Below are 17943 nucleotides of genomic sequence, written 5' to 3'. Positions count from 1 at the left end.
TTCTTAGGTAACTCAGTGATAGATCCTGTGAAATTCTTAGTTACACATACTCACAATTATGTACACAGATAAGACAGACTCATTGAAAGGCACAGGACAAAGCATCTCCCAAACTAGGGAGGTACAAAGGATTCTGGGGTCTGACTTATTTGCCCTTAGGCAGGCCTCTTTTTGTCACAACATCTGGTGGATAAGGAGATAAGAGATAATAATTGTAATACCGCAAATGGATTCGGCATCTTTCCTCCTACCACAGCCCTTCTCAGGGTTGTGAGTGAGAGGCTGGCAGGACCCCACACCAACAAGAGAAAAGAAAAGAAAAGAGACTGAGAGGAAACAATCTTCTTTGTGGTAGCTGCTGTCTGCTTATGGAACTATTCTGAGGGACCTTATGGGAAAAGGGCCCCTTTTATTATATATTTTATGAAATAATTGCATTAGGTCAAATTTATATGCTCCCAAGAGTGCCTGTGAAACATGAACCCTAATTTCAAGGATTGACATAGCAAAAACAAGAGAGAGAGAGAAAATAATCACAAAACAGGTTGTCACGTGAGGAAGAACTAAACATTAGAAGCAATTTGTACCTTACAAGTTACATCTGGTGGAGGTGATGCCATGTTACCTGGGAGAGGAGCTGCGAGTTGAAATCACTTGAGCAACCCCTTGAGTCAGCTGAATGAAGGCAGCCAGGCACCTCACATTGTGGGGGCAGGGCACTACTGCCCCTAACCTCATGGAACCATTCATTATCTTTATGTTGACTTTAACAATAGGTATTATTTGTCGAACACCCAAGTTCCAGGTATTTTGCCAAGAGTATTAACCTATATTATCTACATTATCACTGGCCCTAGTGCTCTCTCCAAGACTAATCTAATGTTTCCTTCTTTGACCTTTACCTCACGCCCCACAACTCCAACCTGAATTAATAGTTCCATTATTAATTAATTGATGATGAATAATGCTCTATTCTCATTCACTTCTTTAATATAGCACTTCTCATTCTGCAGGCTACGTTTCTGGCTGCCCTACTACACAATTGAGCTTGGTTAAGAGCATGACCCATGTTTCACTCCAATTTCCCAAGCTGTTAGTAGATCCTGAATATTCTGTTGGGTGAATGTTAAGTTAAACTCCATGACTTCAAACTCACCAAAAAATCACAGAATCATGGAATTTTTGAGCAGGAGAGGGCTTAGAACCTTTGATACAATCTCCTTTTACATAAGAGTAATTGAAATAACTTAACTTGCCCAAGGTCATATGAACTTAGTAGAATGAGGATTAGAATACACTTACCTTGCTTTTCAACCCAATACTATTTCTGAAGATGTTACCAAACAAAACTAAATATCTTTCTCCCCGAAGCTCCTCACCCCACTAAATCCTATCAGCAATTGGCCTTTGGGCCTTCAGGCTATTTCTGTGTTCTTAAATTTCCTAAAAGAACCCATGTTTAGCATACAGCTTTCCTTTTATATCTCCCCATTCCAAACAAAGCAAAGCTTGAACTCCAAATTGTCTGGCTTTTGCTGTAACATCACATCGTGTAAAGCTGGGGGAAAATTCTGCGTTTATTTTCACTAACAAGCTTTTCCCACAAGCACTCTTTGACCCAGCCAAATCAAAATGCTCGTCCACAGACAGACCATGCTCTTTTTTGAGGCATGAGCTATTCTATCTGTTCATTCTGAGTGGAATATCCTTACTGCTTATGAATCTAGTGAACTTTAATGAACTGTTCCCCTTCTGGATTAGGAGGAACTCTTAGCACAGAGTAGAGACCTGGTTTTAGTCACACAGCAATTGAATGAGAGTGTTTCCAGCACCTAGCAACATAGAGCCCTCAATAAAGTTAACTGAATGACTGTGTCTTTGGAAAATTACGTAAATGTAACTTACTCTTTAGAGTTGTTATCAAGCTTTTACCAAAAGTTTTCTATTAGGAGAAATAATAAGCAAATAGTTGGCTCACTCAGTCTTTTCTTCTTTCCCTTAACTCTGGTACATGTTTTGACTCTGCCATTCTCACTCCCTCTGTGAACTACACATTCTCACAGCACCCCTGCCCCTGGACACTTGTGGGAGAGGAATCCACAAATTCCTTTGAGGCTCCATCACCGGAACAAGTTCTCAGTAGCTGGAGAAGGTCTGGGCGGCAAACAGGAAGTTTTTGTATTCTGGCTACTTTGTGCCGCGGGGTAAAAACCGCAGAGTCCACCTGGAGACTGCAAAAAGAATGGTAGAACAAACAAAACTGTCACTATCTCCACCTAAAGCTTTTCTGGGTGGACATTCTGACCCACCATCACTCAGGACTTCTTTCCAGAACTGGCACCTCGTGTAAGACAGAAGAGTCCTGCAGAAAAGTGTCATGTATTTAGCTCTCATCGCCACCCCACAACCCTAAACTCTTCTCCTTCACTTTTAAGAATGTTGAGTGGGACATTTTAAACACTGTTTTGGATTTTTAAGGTTTCAAAGCATCGGAAGGACAGTCCCTTTTGGCAGCGACAGTTGCAAGCTGTGAGCCAAAAAGAAATAGAGGTTGGTCCCCTAATCAACAAATATATTCTACCCTCTTCAACGCCCAGGACCCCAACTTGTCCCTTCCTCCAGCGAGGGGCAAGTGGCAGCTCTTCTCCGCCTGCGTGCCTGGCCTCGCCAACAACACCCATTAGTCTCCCGTCTCCCAGGGCGGCGGGGGACTCCCAACCACGCGCCCAAGGCCCTTTCCCAGGTACTGGTGCCCCGGGAGCCACGACGTCGCCCACGCAGGCGGACGGGATGGAACCAGCCCTGGGGACGCGGGTAGCCCAATGGGCAGCCTCCGCCCGGAGGCGGGCCCAGGCCGGAAGCCACCCCGCGGCACAGCGGCCCCACGATACGGTGCCCGCGCCCCCGCCTTCTCTGGCACAGGCTCCGCGGCCAAGGGCGGCAGGGGCCAGCCCGCCAGGTCCCCGCCGCGCTCTTTGTCCTGGCCGCGCGCGGGCGGACGCGTGCACCCCCCGGGTGAGGGGAGGTGCGGGGAGCGCGCGCGGCAGCGCGCGGGAGCAGCTCGCGCCCGCCGGGCGCCGGCGGCGCGCGTCCCTCCGCCAGGCAAGCAGCGAGCACGCGCGCCGCCGCCGCGCCCGCCCCTCCCCCCGCGTTCGCCTCGGAACTTGCTGACTGCGCGGCCGGGAGGAGCCGAGCCGGGCGGCGGCGGCGGCGGGAGGCCACAGCGCGCGGGGGTCTCCCGCGTCCCCTCCGCCTCGCCGGGAGCTCGCGCCCTCGCCCAGCCGAGCTCCCACCCCCCCTTTTTTCCGAAGGCGCTGGGCGGCGCCACCCTCCGGCCGGAGCCCGGCACTGCACAACCCCCTCCGACTTTCAATGTTCCACACTCCCCGGCCAGAGCCTCCTCGGCTTCTTTTTTTCCCTCCCCCCCCTTCCCCCCCCCACAGCTGCCTCCATTTCCTTAAGGAAGGGTTTTTTTCTCTCTCCCTCCCCCACACCGTAGCGGCGCGCGAGCGGGCCGGGCGGGCGGCCGAGGTAAGGCGGAGGGGCCGGGGGGCCGCGTGGGGGGCGGCCGGGGCGGCGGCGGCTGCGGTGGGGGAGGGGGCGGGGGCGGGCAGCTTTGTTCGCGCCGGGCGCCCGCGCCGCCGGTGTCCGCGAGCCGCGGCGGGGCCGGCCGGGCTGCTCGCATCACTTGGCGCCCGGCGCGGCGAGCGCTGCCCGCGGCCCCCGCGCGGCCCTCCCCACAAAGGGCCGCGGAGCTGCGTGGCCGCCGACGCCGGCCGCGGCTCGCCTCCGCGGGCGCGGAAATTTGTTGCACTTCTTGGGGCTTTGTTTGTTTGTTTGTTTTTCCTCTGGGTTTCTTATTTTTTTCGTTATTTTGGACAAAATGTCGGTCCGTGATGTAAAAATTGAGCGAGGAACCTTGGTGGCATTGGGAGCTTTGCAGAAGGTGCAGTTTGAATTCTGCTTTTCCCAGGGTGGCAGCTAGGTCTTGGCCGGATGAATCTTCGCTGCTGGCGGTGGAAACAGCTAGAGGAGCTCGTTAGTTGATTTTTAAATTTCCAAGTGTTGTGTTTAAAGGCTTTACGTGCACTGAGAAGGAATCGCCACCTTAAATAAGCATATGGGCGATTAACAGGGTGTGTTTCCTCTCGGAAAGGGAATTTGGTAGCTTTGACCAATGTCAGTGTGTAAATATTTAGACGTTATTAGTGACTTTTAAACATTTTTCAGCGAGATCTGTTATTTACAGTGTGTCATATGTTATTAATGCTTGTTGCCTAAGTTCCTTGGCAAATCTGTTTCATGCCTTCTGAGAAAGTAGACAATTGATAGATTGTCCAAGAGATGGAAAAAAATGTGAGTGGGTTTTCTAACTTGAGTTCGGCAAATCCCTGAACGCTGGCGTTGTGTGACACATCACCTCCCCTGTACCCTTGTTGTATGATGAAATAAGTGTGAACACTTTTGAAGCTTTTTCATTACAATACGATTTTAGATGAATAGAAGAAAATGCTGTTGGTTTATTTCCTAGATTTAACAGTTTTCTCCCCATCCTTCCCTGTTCTCTTTAAAAGTTTTCCAAGAGATAACTTTACCAAGATGTCCAGTGATAGGCAAAGGTCCGATGATGAGAGCCCCAGCACCAGCAGTGGCAGTTCAGATGCGGACCAGCGAGACCCAGCCGCTCCAGAGCCTGAAGAACAAGAGGAAAGAAAACCTTCTGCCGCCCAGCAGAAGAAAAACACCAAACTCTCTAGCAAAACCACTGCTAAGTTATCCACTAGTGCTAAAAGGTAATGTGTGAAAGAAGGATCCAGCACACTTTGTCAGGTTGTCTTCCAGGTGGTTGGACGCGTTTGTTGGTTTTACATCAATAGCAATAGTTCAGAAATATTCACTTCATTATCAGTTTATTTGTACTTGAATGAGTTGTCATTCTTTAGGTGGTATGTAAGCAACCTTGCTAGAATTATGCTTTTAAGCAAACTTACTCTGTACTTCGGTAACTTCAGTTAAGAGTGTCCTTGAGTAGAGATGAGACTAACATTCTGACAGATTGTTTAAGGAGTTGGCAAGGAAAATTTGGTGAACCCAAATTAGATGGTACTTTGGGGATGTTTCCTTTTATGAGTCATAATCTTCTTTAATGAAATTGACACTTCCAGAGATTAGCAGGGCCTCTCTTCATGAAACTTAATGATCAGAAATGATCATATTTGCTAGAGAATTGCAAATTCAGGCCTTTGCTATGTTTGAAAGCAGATTTAAAATCGTGCTGCGAATCTGCTTACAGTTTTACAAAACATGACTTTAAATCATGTATCACAGGTAACTTTCGTGGTTAAATTGTGATTATCCCTCCCTGTGCTTGTGAGGGCAAATCAAACTGAAAAGTAGCCCTTTACAATTTGAGGTGTCACTGGTGATAGAAAACTTTCATTGTCCTTGGGCTTCTTCACTCTGAAACTTGTGGATGTGCTTGACAAGTTAATACTCAACAGCAGGAGAAACATATTTAATTGGATGTAAGTGGAAGATCATTTGTTTCGTATTGATTTATATTTTCTGATAGAGAAGAAAAGATTCTGTCAATGAGACTCTGTCAGTGGTAGTAGTAGTAGAATATCCACAAACTCTAGTAATTATACATAAAATGTATAATCTCTACAGCGTTAGCCAATGTTGACATTTTGTTAATTTTTATTGATCACAACTAAAGGAAAAAATGTAAAAAGTGATCAAATACTACATTCTGTGGTGATTCATAAATACTCATATTTTTCTATGGATTTTCACCTTTATTGTTTCAGTAATGATGTGTTAATAACTTGAGAATATTTTTGAATGGCAGCAGTCTTTGACATAATTTAAAATCCTTCTCAATTTGGTATAGTGTTGATGTGGAACATATTAGACACATCTAAAGTTTTGAAAGCGTATTAAATTTGAATCAAATCAGGGAACCGCTTTTCTCCCCCTTAACTCAGGCCTATGTATTTTCTCTTTCTCTCAATATTTACTAAATTTAAGTGCTGTGCCTATAATCAGGGAAGACAGAAATGGCTAAATTAGAATGTCAAGTAGTCTTCGAAAGTTTTTCACCAGTAAAGATATTTATAAATTTTAAACTTTTTTTTTTTACAGATAAAATATTGTCAGAACTGTTAATGTGCTCTTGCAGTAGCCTGTTAATTTTTACCTCAGTAAAAGTCACTCGAAGTCCTTGTCAAATATTCCAGTGCTTTCCCTCCTCCCTTTTTGTCTCATTTGCATATAAGCTTGAAAAGAGAATTTCTTTGGTAAAAAGTGTTTTGAAATAGATATTATATTCTTTACTGAGTACTAGTGGATGAGTATTTCTCAAATAAAGTGTAAATGACTTACTTATTTGCAGCAGCAAGTGAGAAAAAAAGCTGCAAAGTTTCTGTTAAGGGATTTGGGTTATGCCTCTGAGAACAAAGAGGAAGCAGCCATGTTAGCATTACTGAAGGCAGAGCCAGCCTTGCATTTAACTGCATGGTGGTAGAGGGCAGTGTAATTCCCTGGTTATTCTGTAGACTATCTCAAATCCTTTTTGTCTCTTCTCATTTCACTAACAGAATTCAGAAGGAGCTAGCTGAAATAACCCTTGATCCTCCTCCTAATTGCAGGTAAGAAATGAATTTTGTTGTTTTGGTTTCAAATTGTGGAAAAATATCAAGAGATTGATGTATTGTCTGGATATGTGTGCAGCAGAGGAGACAACGTTTGCTTCTCTACAGCTTTGCAAGTGCATTAAATAAAAATTGTAGAAGGTGAACTAGATAAAATTGGGAGAAAAAATACTTTTTAGCATAAGTATACTTTGTGGATTTATGAATATACTGATTTTGTGCTTCTGAGATTTTTATGAATGGTGCTGATTTTTGTTCTGATGTATTTCTGTAGAGGGTGTTTATTCAGAAGTATACTGAAGAAACTTCTAAAATTTTGCTCAGCTTTAAAGTTACTGTTTGTGTGCAATCTGGACTGACCTTCCCCATTTAGAAATTGCTGAATGTGGTGTTACAAAATGTAAATGCAGTAAACAAGCATATAGTTGGTTCTGTTTGATTTATTCAGTTACTAGCCTTAAGGATAAATTTTATGGGCTAAGCTAATGGTTTTAGTCCTCGTTTTCTACAGAATGCATTGTTGGAATTATTTACATTTTAAGCAAATGTCCTGATGGCTTGAGGAAATTTTTAGTAATTTTGGTAGTTGGAATATGTGTTATGAAAAGCAGTAAATGAATTGGAATTGCGGGAATTCATTTCAGTGGAACTCAGGTAGATGAATTTAAGATTATTGGTTGGTATAAGATCCTTTAAAAGTATCTGGTTGATTATTTTTTCTCCAATAACTTTTTTCATTTCGTTTGTATAGCGCTCTATTCTTTTTTAAATGACTATATGGCTTACAAAATTGAACACACATAGAAAACAATATTGTAGATAATTTGTGAAGAGATATGTGCTCAATAATGTGAGCGGCTGCAAGAAATAAGGCAGTTTTATGGTTTGGTAGGAAAATGTTTTCATGTTTAACCTGTATTTCTGTTACAAGTTGTATTCACTTGGGATGATCAGACCCTATCTCTGAAGTCTACTTGTGATATATAATAGGATAATCCAGTTACTTCTTATTGTGTATGTTAACTGGATCCTCAGATAAGGTGATTTGATCCTGATTTATCCATTGAATGAACAGTTTGCTTGTATTTGTAATTTCAGTTCAAACAGGAAACATGAATGTAAACTAATTTTAAGGAGATAGTGGTATGTGAGTTCTCAAAGTATTACTTAAGGGCTGTGCTGTCCAGTAACATCGCCACTTGCCACATGTGGCTGTTGACCTCTTCGGTTGTGGCTAGTCCAAAATGAGATGTGCTGAAAGGGTAAAATTTAAACACGTTGGGTTTTGAAAACTTAGTACGACAAAAGAATGTATAATATTGCATTGACTTAAAAAATATGTTCATTACATGTTAAAATAATATTTTGGATGTATTTGGCTATAAAATGTTATTAAAATGAATTTCAATTTTTTACTATTTTAGTATGGTTGTTGGAATATTTAAAATTACATGTGTGACTTGCATTATATTTCTATTGAACAGTGCTGCTTTAGAGAACAAGCAAATCAAAGTATTTTCCCTCCAGCCTTCTAAATGGTGTGTCAAATCTGTAGCCATTTAGAGAGGTCAAGTTAAATTTGCTCCCTGGAAGAATCACTTAACTTGCAGAGTGTATTCTGATATTTCCCATTATGAAAAATGTAAAGATCTATCAATTCAGAACTCTTAAATGTTTTAAAATTGCATGTAAGGTCAAACATTTTTAAAGCTTTCTGTTGATTTTCTGCAAATGGAACAAACTAATGTATATGCATAAATCTAGAAAGCCTAGTAGACATGTGTTGAGTGCCCTCAGAGCAATAGCCTACTGTTGCAGTTACCAGAGAAATCTGCTTTACATGTTTAACTCGGGAATGTTTCCTCAAGGTCACTGAGAATTATTTTAGAGAGAGTAGAATCTTTCCATGAGATAGGAGGTTTCACTTGTCTTTCTCTTTATATACCAGATTTCATTTAAGTCCTTGAAATAATGCTCCCTCATTTAGTAATTAGACTAGTGAAACATCAAAACTTTGGGCTTTCTGTGAACAATAACATGGAACACCTCATCCCTGCTTTCCCTTGTCACAACCTGTGATGACTATCACCTACTGCAAATGACATCTTTTAGTTCTCAAGTTCTTTTAGTAGATGAGTTTATGTGTGGCTCTAGTATGTGAAAAACAGACATAAAATATGTCTTAGTAGGGAACCAGGATAAGTTGTTGCTTATTATTGGAGGCAGTGTTTTTCCGCATGCCTCACATGTAAAATATCCGGATACTTTGTTTGTCTTCAAATCTTTTGGGTGGAAGAAGACCTAGTTTTTGTCCTTGAGTGGGAATTGGAATACTGAGTATTCAGTAAAGGTGTTTTAGAATTTTGACAAATAAGAAGCCTGAATTTGTATTATATTTTTGCCTACGTGTCAGATCTGTGACAGACTGTGGTGTTATGTTCTTTTAATTCACAAGTGCGTAAATGAGAATTTTAGCTTTACGGTGATTGTACAGTTTAAATTTATTAATTTATGCTGTAATTAAAAATGGAGTCTATATTCATAAATTCTAGAATATGTGAATTCATATTGCCTGAGATCTATGAAACCTAAAAATTTGGCTTTCATGTGTAGTTATTTAATCAGAATTCCATTACAGTCTTGAATACGATTTTTACAAGTTTGTCAAAGTACATGACGGCTTTAATTCTTCCTCGGGGAAGAAATGTAAAGTGTATCTGTGTACATTCAGGAAAAAGTTGAATGAAATACAAGAAAACTCAGCAAAACAAAAATTATTCAGACTGGGACGATTTCTCTAAAATCCATTCCTATTTTTTAATTAATGAAATATTCTTTAATTAGTATATAGTTACATCTAGTACATACACACCCAGGGTGATGTTAGTATTGTGTATGGCTTTATACATGTTTTAATATATTTTGATAGCATTGATATTTCTTTTCCTGATAGTGTAAAAGTTTGATAATGACATTATTTCCAGTGATTTGATGTTATTTTAGGTTTTAGGTAATGGAGGCCCATGGACCATAGTGTACTAAACATAGGGATATATTATTTATTGGTTTCAGTTTATGCTGTTTACATAGTATAAATAATTGATACATCAATGAGAGTCAAGGGAAATTGTGTTATGGGCATTTCCCTATTTGTATTTAGAGAGAATTATTGACTAGAATTGTTTAGTGATGTGTTATTAAGACATTTACTTTCCATCTGTTTCCCAGAGGGTGTCCTTGTCCTCTCCTAGTCACCACTTGTACGAACAGCAAAAGTTTAGAAAGCTACTTGATTTCTAACTTAACCCTTAATTTCTTTCCATATAGGAAGAAGCACAAATATACACTCTTAAAATACTCATCAGTATGTTCAGAGTGAATCTATTCTGAAGATATTCGGGGGTATTTGTGTTAATAAATAGTTTATTGATGTGGGAAAGGCCGTATTGGGGGATATGTATTATAGTTTCAAGTTTATAGTATTAATATACTGACTAGCAAAACCTGAGATCAGGTAATTTCGTTAACTTTCTTCTTTAAAAATAAAAAAATAATGAAATCATAAAAGAAGCAGTTGTTTCTAAACCAGTAGTTGGTAATCTCTCGCTTCCTCATTAGCCTACTTGTCTGAGGATAAATTCTACTTTCTTCTGAGGGTTGCTACCACTTTCCATCATTTTCTAGGGTAGACTAGAACTTTGCTACTTAAAAGAGTGCCCTGCAGACTGTCAGCATCTGCGTCACAGATGAGTTTGTTAGAAATACAGACTCTTGCTTCCCCCAACCTGCAACCCAGAATTTGAATTTAACAAGATTCCTGGTGAATTGCATATGTAAGTAGGTTTGAAAAGTGCTGGTACTGGAGCAAAACTGTCTGGGTTGAGATCCATGCTCTGCCACTAACTTGCTGTGTTACCTTAGATACATTTTGGAATATTTCTGTTCTTCTCAGTTGTAAAGTGGGGATTAAGTTAATACCCCCCTTTATAATAGGGTTATTGTGAGGATTAAACGAATTAATATGTTTAAGTTTTGTAGCAGTGTAAATCAGTCAGTAAAGTGGCCACAGCAAGATAAAAATGGGAGACACAGTGTAGCGGTGTGCTCTCACTGTTGCTGGCATTTTCTCCAGTGCATTGACGTCTTATGTAATTTTATCTTAATTCGTCACTAGATTATTGAGTACAAGTACATAACAAGCAATTTGTTTTTTATTGTCAGTAAAAGTAGTTGCTAGGAACTTGTGTAAAAAAGAAAATAAACCTAAAAGCTTCAGGCATAGATGAATAAATACTGCATCCCTTTTAAAGGAACATATATAAGATTAATGATATTTAATTCAATAGAGAATATTATGATTGTCCAGTAAAGTATAATAAACAATTTTTAGATAAGAGTAATGATTGTGTTTTCCCCTTTTAAAATATAAGAATTTGTGATTTTACTGTGAATGGGATTATATCAGCAGTTCTGAAATTCACATTCTGGGTTGCTGTTACCTGCATTACCTAACCCCATAGCATTCTTTCCTTGTCTGTGAACTAAGGAGAAATTTTGAAAGCTTTTTTCTAATTGGCATATGAAAACAGGTAATAATTGAAATAACGTGTGATCCCTCTATTAGCTTTGTTGGTTGCTTGTAGAGTACTTGGTTGTAAACTCTCTCACACATATAGATAGATTGCTTTTCCTTCTTAATACGTTTGATTGTTTTTGTTGTAGTGTTTGCTACAAGATTGTATCTCATTGGTTATCTAGTCCTTTTATTTTCAACTCTTCAAAAAGAAAGATCCTGGAAACCCCTTTTTATAAAAATTAAATCTTAATTGGAAGCTCGACTGTAAAACAGATAAATATGGAACTACTCTGACAAAGTAGTTTTCATCCGACTGTGCCGTGGTCATCTACAGGTAGTTTATATTATTAGTTTTATTGTTGATAAATTCATTTTGGCATCAGTATAGACCTCAAAGGTCATGAGGATTTTTCTGGGGACTTGGGCATTAGTGATAATTTTAAACGGTTTATGATCAAAGCAAATTGATGTTTTATTTCTCAATAAGCCAGTAGTTTTTTTCAACACAACTGTAATAAAGTACTTTTTTCATGCTGTATTATAATACTTGTTTACCTTCTGCAATAGCGAGTGTTCCTTGAAGGCAGAGATTGTCTTATTCATTTTTGTATCTCTTCCTTCCTTCACATGGTGCTTTGCATGTGAAGGTCTGTTAATAAATAAATTGAAGTCTCTCAAACTGACATAGAAATAGCAATTCCAGGCAAAACAATGACTTAAGAGAAAATTTATTAAATATCCTATACGTTCTTTACCTTTTCAATAATTATGATACTTAAAAATATTTAATAATCTATTCACAGTTTACCTAGCTACTGTTTTTGCTTATGAGAGGAAATTGATACTCACAGTAGGCCTAGTTATTTCCTCCATACATACCAGTATAGCAGAAATGCTCAGTACGCTGTGTGACTAGAAACATTTTCCAAAGGAGTGACCAAGTGAAAATAATATTCTTCCCTCTAAACTTCACATTTTTATTAAGGATCTATTAAGTTCAGTGCAGATAATGTAATTAGAAGGTGGGTAAAACAGCGTGTGCTTTTAGAAAAGTTACGTGTTTACTTTGCAGCTACATGCTGCAAATCATATTCCTCTCATAACCAATTAATACTTTATTCTTTTCTTAAATGCGTTGCTGTAACAGCAACTATGGCTATGTTTGATTTTCAGGAAAATCAACAAGTCTTACATAGAGTGTAAGGACATTCAGATTGAGAATGAAGAACTTGACCTTTCAGTCTCTTCTTCCCTATCAATATGAGATGAAAACATAATAAAATCACTTGTAAATCTAGAGAAATAGAAAGTGATTTTTTTTTTTCACATACCATTTTGACAGGTAAGTATATTTGGGCATTTTAATTGGAATCTGGAAGCTGAAACATCTTCAAACTTTTAATCTTTTTTTTGCCTTTGGATCAGTGGTTCTCAACTGAGGCAATTTTTATCCTGCCCTTCCCCAGCCCCCAGGCTAGGTGACAATTGGTAATGCCTGGAGATATTTTTTGCTTTTCATAACTGAGGGAGAAGGGGGCTACCACTGACATTAGTAGGTAGAAGTCAGGGATACTGCTGAATACCCTATAATACATAGGACAGACCCCCCACAATAAAGGATTACCTGGGCCAAAATGTCTAGTGCTGAAGTTGAGAGACCCTCCTATAGATATTTGTTCCTGTACTTTGCCTCTTGAATGTTTGAATAGTTTGCTTTTGACTGTTTTCCTGTCTTATTAGTGATGCCTGCTTAATATATTCACCTACACCCTCCTCAGCTGATTCTTCACTTCCTGCTACTTCTATGCATAGTTTACACATATCTTACATTATTTGACATACGTGTGTATTATTTTTTATGTGAAACCACAGGAATGGCTACCTTGAGTACCTGCTAAATTATGGTCTTCTGAGGCCAGAAATGCTTACAGCAGTATTTTTATTTCTTTTAGGTCTTGTGCCAGTTAATTATATCCCCGCATGATCTAGCTTTAGGCTGATTATGTCTATTCTACTAGGGGTATTAAAACAACATCATGGAGAAATAATATTGGACAGTCATCAAAATTCAGTTTGACATTGAATTACACGCAGGTTAGAAATTTGTGCTCCTCATTTAGGTTTTACTTTCATCATTACGACAATACACGAGTTACTTCAATTTTTACAAGTTCCCAATCCTTTATTTCAAACCTTTGGGGCCGGATGTATTTCAGAATGCAGAAATTTTCATGTTTTAGAAAGGTAATATGATGTGTTTGTGGTACTTTATGTAATCTGTTCCACAGCATTACTGTTTCTCTGCATTACTGTTTCCACACCAAAAATGTATTAATATTCATACAGGTGGGATAAATAGAAGCTACAAATAGTTTCAAGTCAGTTCAGATTTAGGGTTGCTACCACATTATTTTGTAACAACCTTATTAAAACTTTGTTTTTTTTTTTTCAGAGTTTTGAGATTCTAGAATTGTAGATAAGCTGTTAATGGCCCTATACAATAGTTCCCCCTTATCTGTGGGGAATACATATCAAGACTCCTCGGTGGATGCCTGAAAGTTGACATAGTAGCCATTGTTAAATAAAATGAGGGTTATCTGAAAATAAGCACTGCAGTAGTCTATAACCAATTCTAATAGTGGAGTCTGATAGCGAAGACCACTACTAAGTGACTAGAGCAAGCTTGTTCTACCTGCAGCCCTTGGGCCACATGGTGGCCAGGACACCTTTGAATGTGGTCTGACACAAATTCATAAACTTTCTTAAAACATTATGAGTTTTTTTGCGATCTTCTTTCTTTTCTTTTCTTTTCTCTTCTCTTCTCTTCTCTTCTCTTTTCTTCTTTTCTTTTCTTTTCTTTTCTTTTCTTTTCTTTTCTTTTCTTTTCTTTTCTTTTCTTTTCTTTTCTTTTCTTTTCTTTCTTTTGCTCATCAGCTATTGTTAGTGTTAGTGTATTTTATGTGTGGCCCAAGAGAGTTATTCTTCTACTGTGGCCCAGGGAAACCAAAAGATTGGACACCTCTGGACTAGAGCATATACAGTGTGGGTAAACTGGACAAAAGTATGATTCAAGTCCAAGTGGGATGGAACAGGGCAATGTGAGATTTCATCATGCTGCTTAGAATGAGGTGCGATTTAAAACTTAAGAATTATTTCTGGAATTTTTCCATTTAATGTTTTTGGATTGTGGTTGACCTAGAGTAACGGGAACTGTGGGAAGTGGAACTGCACGGATAAATAGAGACTGCTTTGCTACTTCTGTTACGTGACCATGACTGAAATTACTTACTATTAATGATGAAAGGGTGTTTTTATTTTCCTTTGCTTTCTTTTTTGCCTGTTTCCTAATAGCTGATTTTGGTTTCTCAGTTGTTATTTTTGGTTTATTGAGTTTTTTGTTTTGCAACTTGTATGCTTAAGAGTTCTTTTCTCTTAAGGTGAAACTATCAGTGTCCACTTGTTTTTAAGTTGTTCTTTGTATGTTGGGTTGTTTTTTCACTTTGCTTTCAAATACTGTCTTTTAATCATTCCATTCATTTTAGATACACAATATTACACAGAAAGGAAGATAATCTTTAATGCTTAAATACTTAATACTTATGTATGTATTTTGCCTTACATTAAGTGCAATTAGACTATAAAAGGAGACGTTAAATTTTGCTGGTTGTGTTGTGATTACAAACAAAACTAGAAGGCTCAGTGGCTCAACATATAAAGATTTATTTCTCACTCAAGTGAAGTCCGCTGTGGGTCCAGAGACTATCTTGGGTAGCTCTTCTCTGTGTTGACTTGTGTCTATGTATCTTGTAGCTCTGACATTTGGAACATGTGTCCAGGCAAGACACCTGGAAGGTCATGTGGCAACTTTCAAGTGCTTTGGTCTGGAAGTAAGGCATGAATTAGTCATCCGTGTAGAGTAACTGCAAAGTAGCTGAAAAATGTGTAGAAGTGTACAGATACTCGGTGAGAAATCAGTTTCCGTGCCACAAAGTAGATACACATATTCTCTCTCTCTCTCTCTATGAATAAGTGACTTTCACTCTCACTTCAAAAGCTTAAAGAGGAAATAATTGAGTACCAGCTTGGCACTGTACTAGGTTCCACAGTACGGAAACCTAATAATACAATATTTTGTTTTAAATCCTAAAACAACTCTATGAAGTAAATATTATTATTCTGTTTAGATTTCAAAACTGAATGTGATGAGAAAATTGTCAAATGTCATGCAGTGTGTATGTGTATATGACAGATCCAAGGCAAAAACCTAGTTTTTGACTTGAAATGAAAGCATTTTTGGTTTTGTACAGTGCTGTTTGAAAAATCTGGTAAAAGCAGAGTCGATACAGATCTATAAGTACATGCTTAGTGTAAGTATATCCCTTTCATTTGCTTATTTCTCAAAGGATCCAAAATACTGTTCCTGTCCGGCTTTAGAATCTGGCAAATAAAGTCCAGATGGTGAATTGGAGAAAGAAGAGAGTTTCCTTCTTTGGCTTGGAGATGCCAGGCCCTTCCTACATTTATCTTTTTAAAATTATCATTCAGAAGCATTTTCTTTTCAGGTAGTATTCCCCAAGTGGTCAGCTGTCTTGTCTTGTTCTCTTTCTTTGTAGGAAGACGGTCAGGGATTGAATATGATCATAATGGAAAAGGTAAATCTGTTTGCAGCCATGTAATTCTTTATGTATGGCTTTCTTATAGGCAGAGGAGTAACTTTTAAATCTACCTTTACTTTTTTCTCTGGGGTATTGTGAAACATTCCATGTTTATGAATTGCTTTGAAATTGGAAAAATTCTCTTTGCAGATAAGAATTTTTGTGTTTTATGAGGAAAAACTCCAATCATGTAAGATTTTAAGGGATTTTTAAAGCTGATCTCTCAGTAATGTGAGCATGTATTATCTTTTAATATTGATACCAGCTCTGATTTTTTTTTTGCAGAAATTTGGATTTTTTTTACTAGGTTCCTCTTGTCTTGTTTTATATATTTCATAGTTTATTTAAACTGTTTATCCTAAACTTATGAATTTGTACTTTTAAATTTATGTAAACTTGTGATCATTAGTATGGGGATTTGCTTTTTCTCTTTTCTTTTTTTTTTTTTTTTTGAGACAGGGTCTCACTCTGTCACTCAGGCTGGAGTGCAGCATGATCTCGGCCCAGTGTAACCTCTGCCTTCCAGCCTCAAGCTATCTTCCCACCTCAGCCTCCTGAGTAGCTGGGACTACAGGCGCACCCCACCATGCCCAGCTAACTTTTTTTTTTCTTTTTGGAGACAGAGTCTCGCTCTGGAGTGAAATGGCACAATATCAGCTCACTGCAACCTCTGCCTCCTGGGTTCAAGCAGTTCTCCTGCCTCAGCCTCCCGGGTAGCTGGGACTATAGGCATGTGCCACCACACCCGACTAATTGTGTATTTTTTTAGTAGAGACAGGGTTTCACCATGTTGATCAGGCTGGGATTTACTTTTTCCAGTGAGTCTCTTTGGAAGAGTGGCTGGTCCACTTTATAAAACAGAACTAATGTTCTCAGGGTGATCTACCACATTTATATATTTCATTTTAAATTGATGACATTATTGAGTTTTATTAAGCAAATATGTGCCTTGCATCTTGTCTAAATGCAGTAATAAAGTTAAATTCTAAAGCCTTGAGATTTTTCTCTCTGTTGACATTCTATCAGTTTTATAAGGGTGTATAGAGAAATAACAAAAGCTTGTTTATTGCATCTGTTTTCGATGTGCCTGTCAGTAGGTGGTGATAAAGTAATACCAATAGTGAGGATCAGCTTAGGGTCATTCAGTTTTTAAACATCCCAGTTCCCTCTTTTTGGTCCTTCATGTGTATAATAATTGTTTTAATTTTATGGTTATTCACAACAAATGAAGCTTTGAAAGGAACTGCGGTGTAGTCTGTCTTTTTTGGAAGCTTTTGGACTAGTTATGCCATTCCAAAGTTTTGCTGCTTTAATGTTCCAGAGCAAATATACTCAGTCATTCTGTTTAACTTCCAGCTTGTCTGGGGAAAAATAAAGACATCTCTAGTCCAAAATTGCTTTTGGGAGTATAGTTCCACATCTTTTGGTCTGAATGAAAGGCCTAGGGAAACATGAATTTTGTTACCTTTTTATTTTATTTTCCTTCACTTATAAATCATCATCATGATCCTCCCTTTACATCCATGCGTCTCACTTTTTATAAACACTGTTTATTCCCTTTCTGAGGGTGGTTATTTGTAGTTAGTTTTGCCATTTACAGTCTTAAAGGTCCTTTACAAATGGATCATTTTTTCACATTAAATTTTAGTAGGTCGAGAATCCATTTATTCAGGGTCCCGAAGAGAATCAATCTCAGAAGATTGTGACTACATATTTTTTATGGCTTCCTTTTGCTTTCTGTAGTCTTCTCAATTTAAACAGTAGCAATAACAAAATGTAGAGGGTAGCATAAGGCATTGGCTTTATGATTTATTCTTGCCTCATACTTGCTTCTTAGGGTATTGGTGTTATTTGTTAGATTTGGAATATATATGCTTGTACTAAATTTACCTGGTGTCACAATGAGAAGAAACCTGGCATTTGAAGGCTTTGAACACAAACTCAAAGGCATGTAAATCTGTGTGGAATTCAATGGCAGTTTTAACTAGTGTGCCTTTAATTTTTCTTCATTTTATATCTACACCAGTGTCCTTGTAAAATTTTAAAAGACATTTTTCTC

The 17943-nt window shown here is 38.6% G+C and overlaps 1 protein-coding gene across 2 annotated transcripts in view; it reads left to right on the top strand.

Annotated features, from left to right (window-relative positions):
• Window positions 1–3005: 3005 nt before the first annotated feature.
• UBE2E3 (ubiquitin conjugating enzyme E2 E3) overlaps window positions 3006–17943 on the top strand; it is an 83569-nt gene continuing 68631 nt past the window's right edge. Inside the window, exons 1-3 of one of the 2 annotated variants that reach the window (XM_030916695.1) lie at window positions 3006–3531; window positions 4575–4793; window positions 6600–6650. In XM_030916695.1, coding sequence (XP_030772555.1) covers window positions 4600–4793; window positions 6600–6650 — 245 coding nt within the window. In that variant the 5' untranslated portion in view covers window positions 3006–3531; window positions 4575–4599. Of the gene's footprint in view, window positions 3532–3596; window positions 3947–4574; window positions 4794–6599; window positions 6651–17943 lie in introns of those variants that run through there. The other variant, XM_010368677.2, reaches the window with a different exon arrangement.

Source organism: Rhinopithecus roxellana, chromosome 14, assembly GCF_007565055.1.
Source record: "Rhinopithecus roxellana isolate Shanxi Qingling chromosome 14, ASM756505v1, whole genome shotgun sequence".
Classification (NCBI taxonomy): Eukaryota; Metazoa; Chordata; class Mammalia; order Primates; family Cercopithecidae; genus Rhinopithecus; species Rhinopithecus roxellana.
This window is presented reverse-complemented; position numbering and strand designations above follow the sequence as displayed.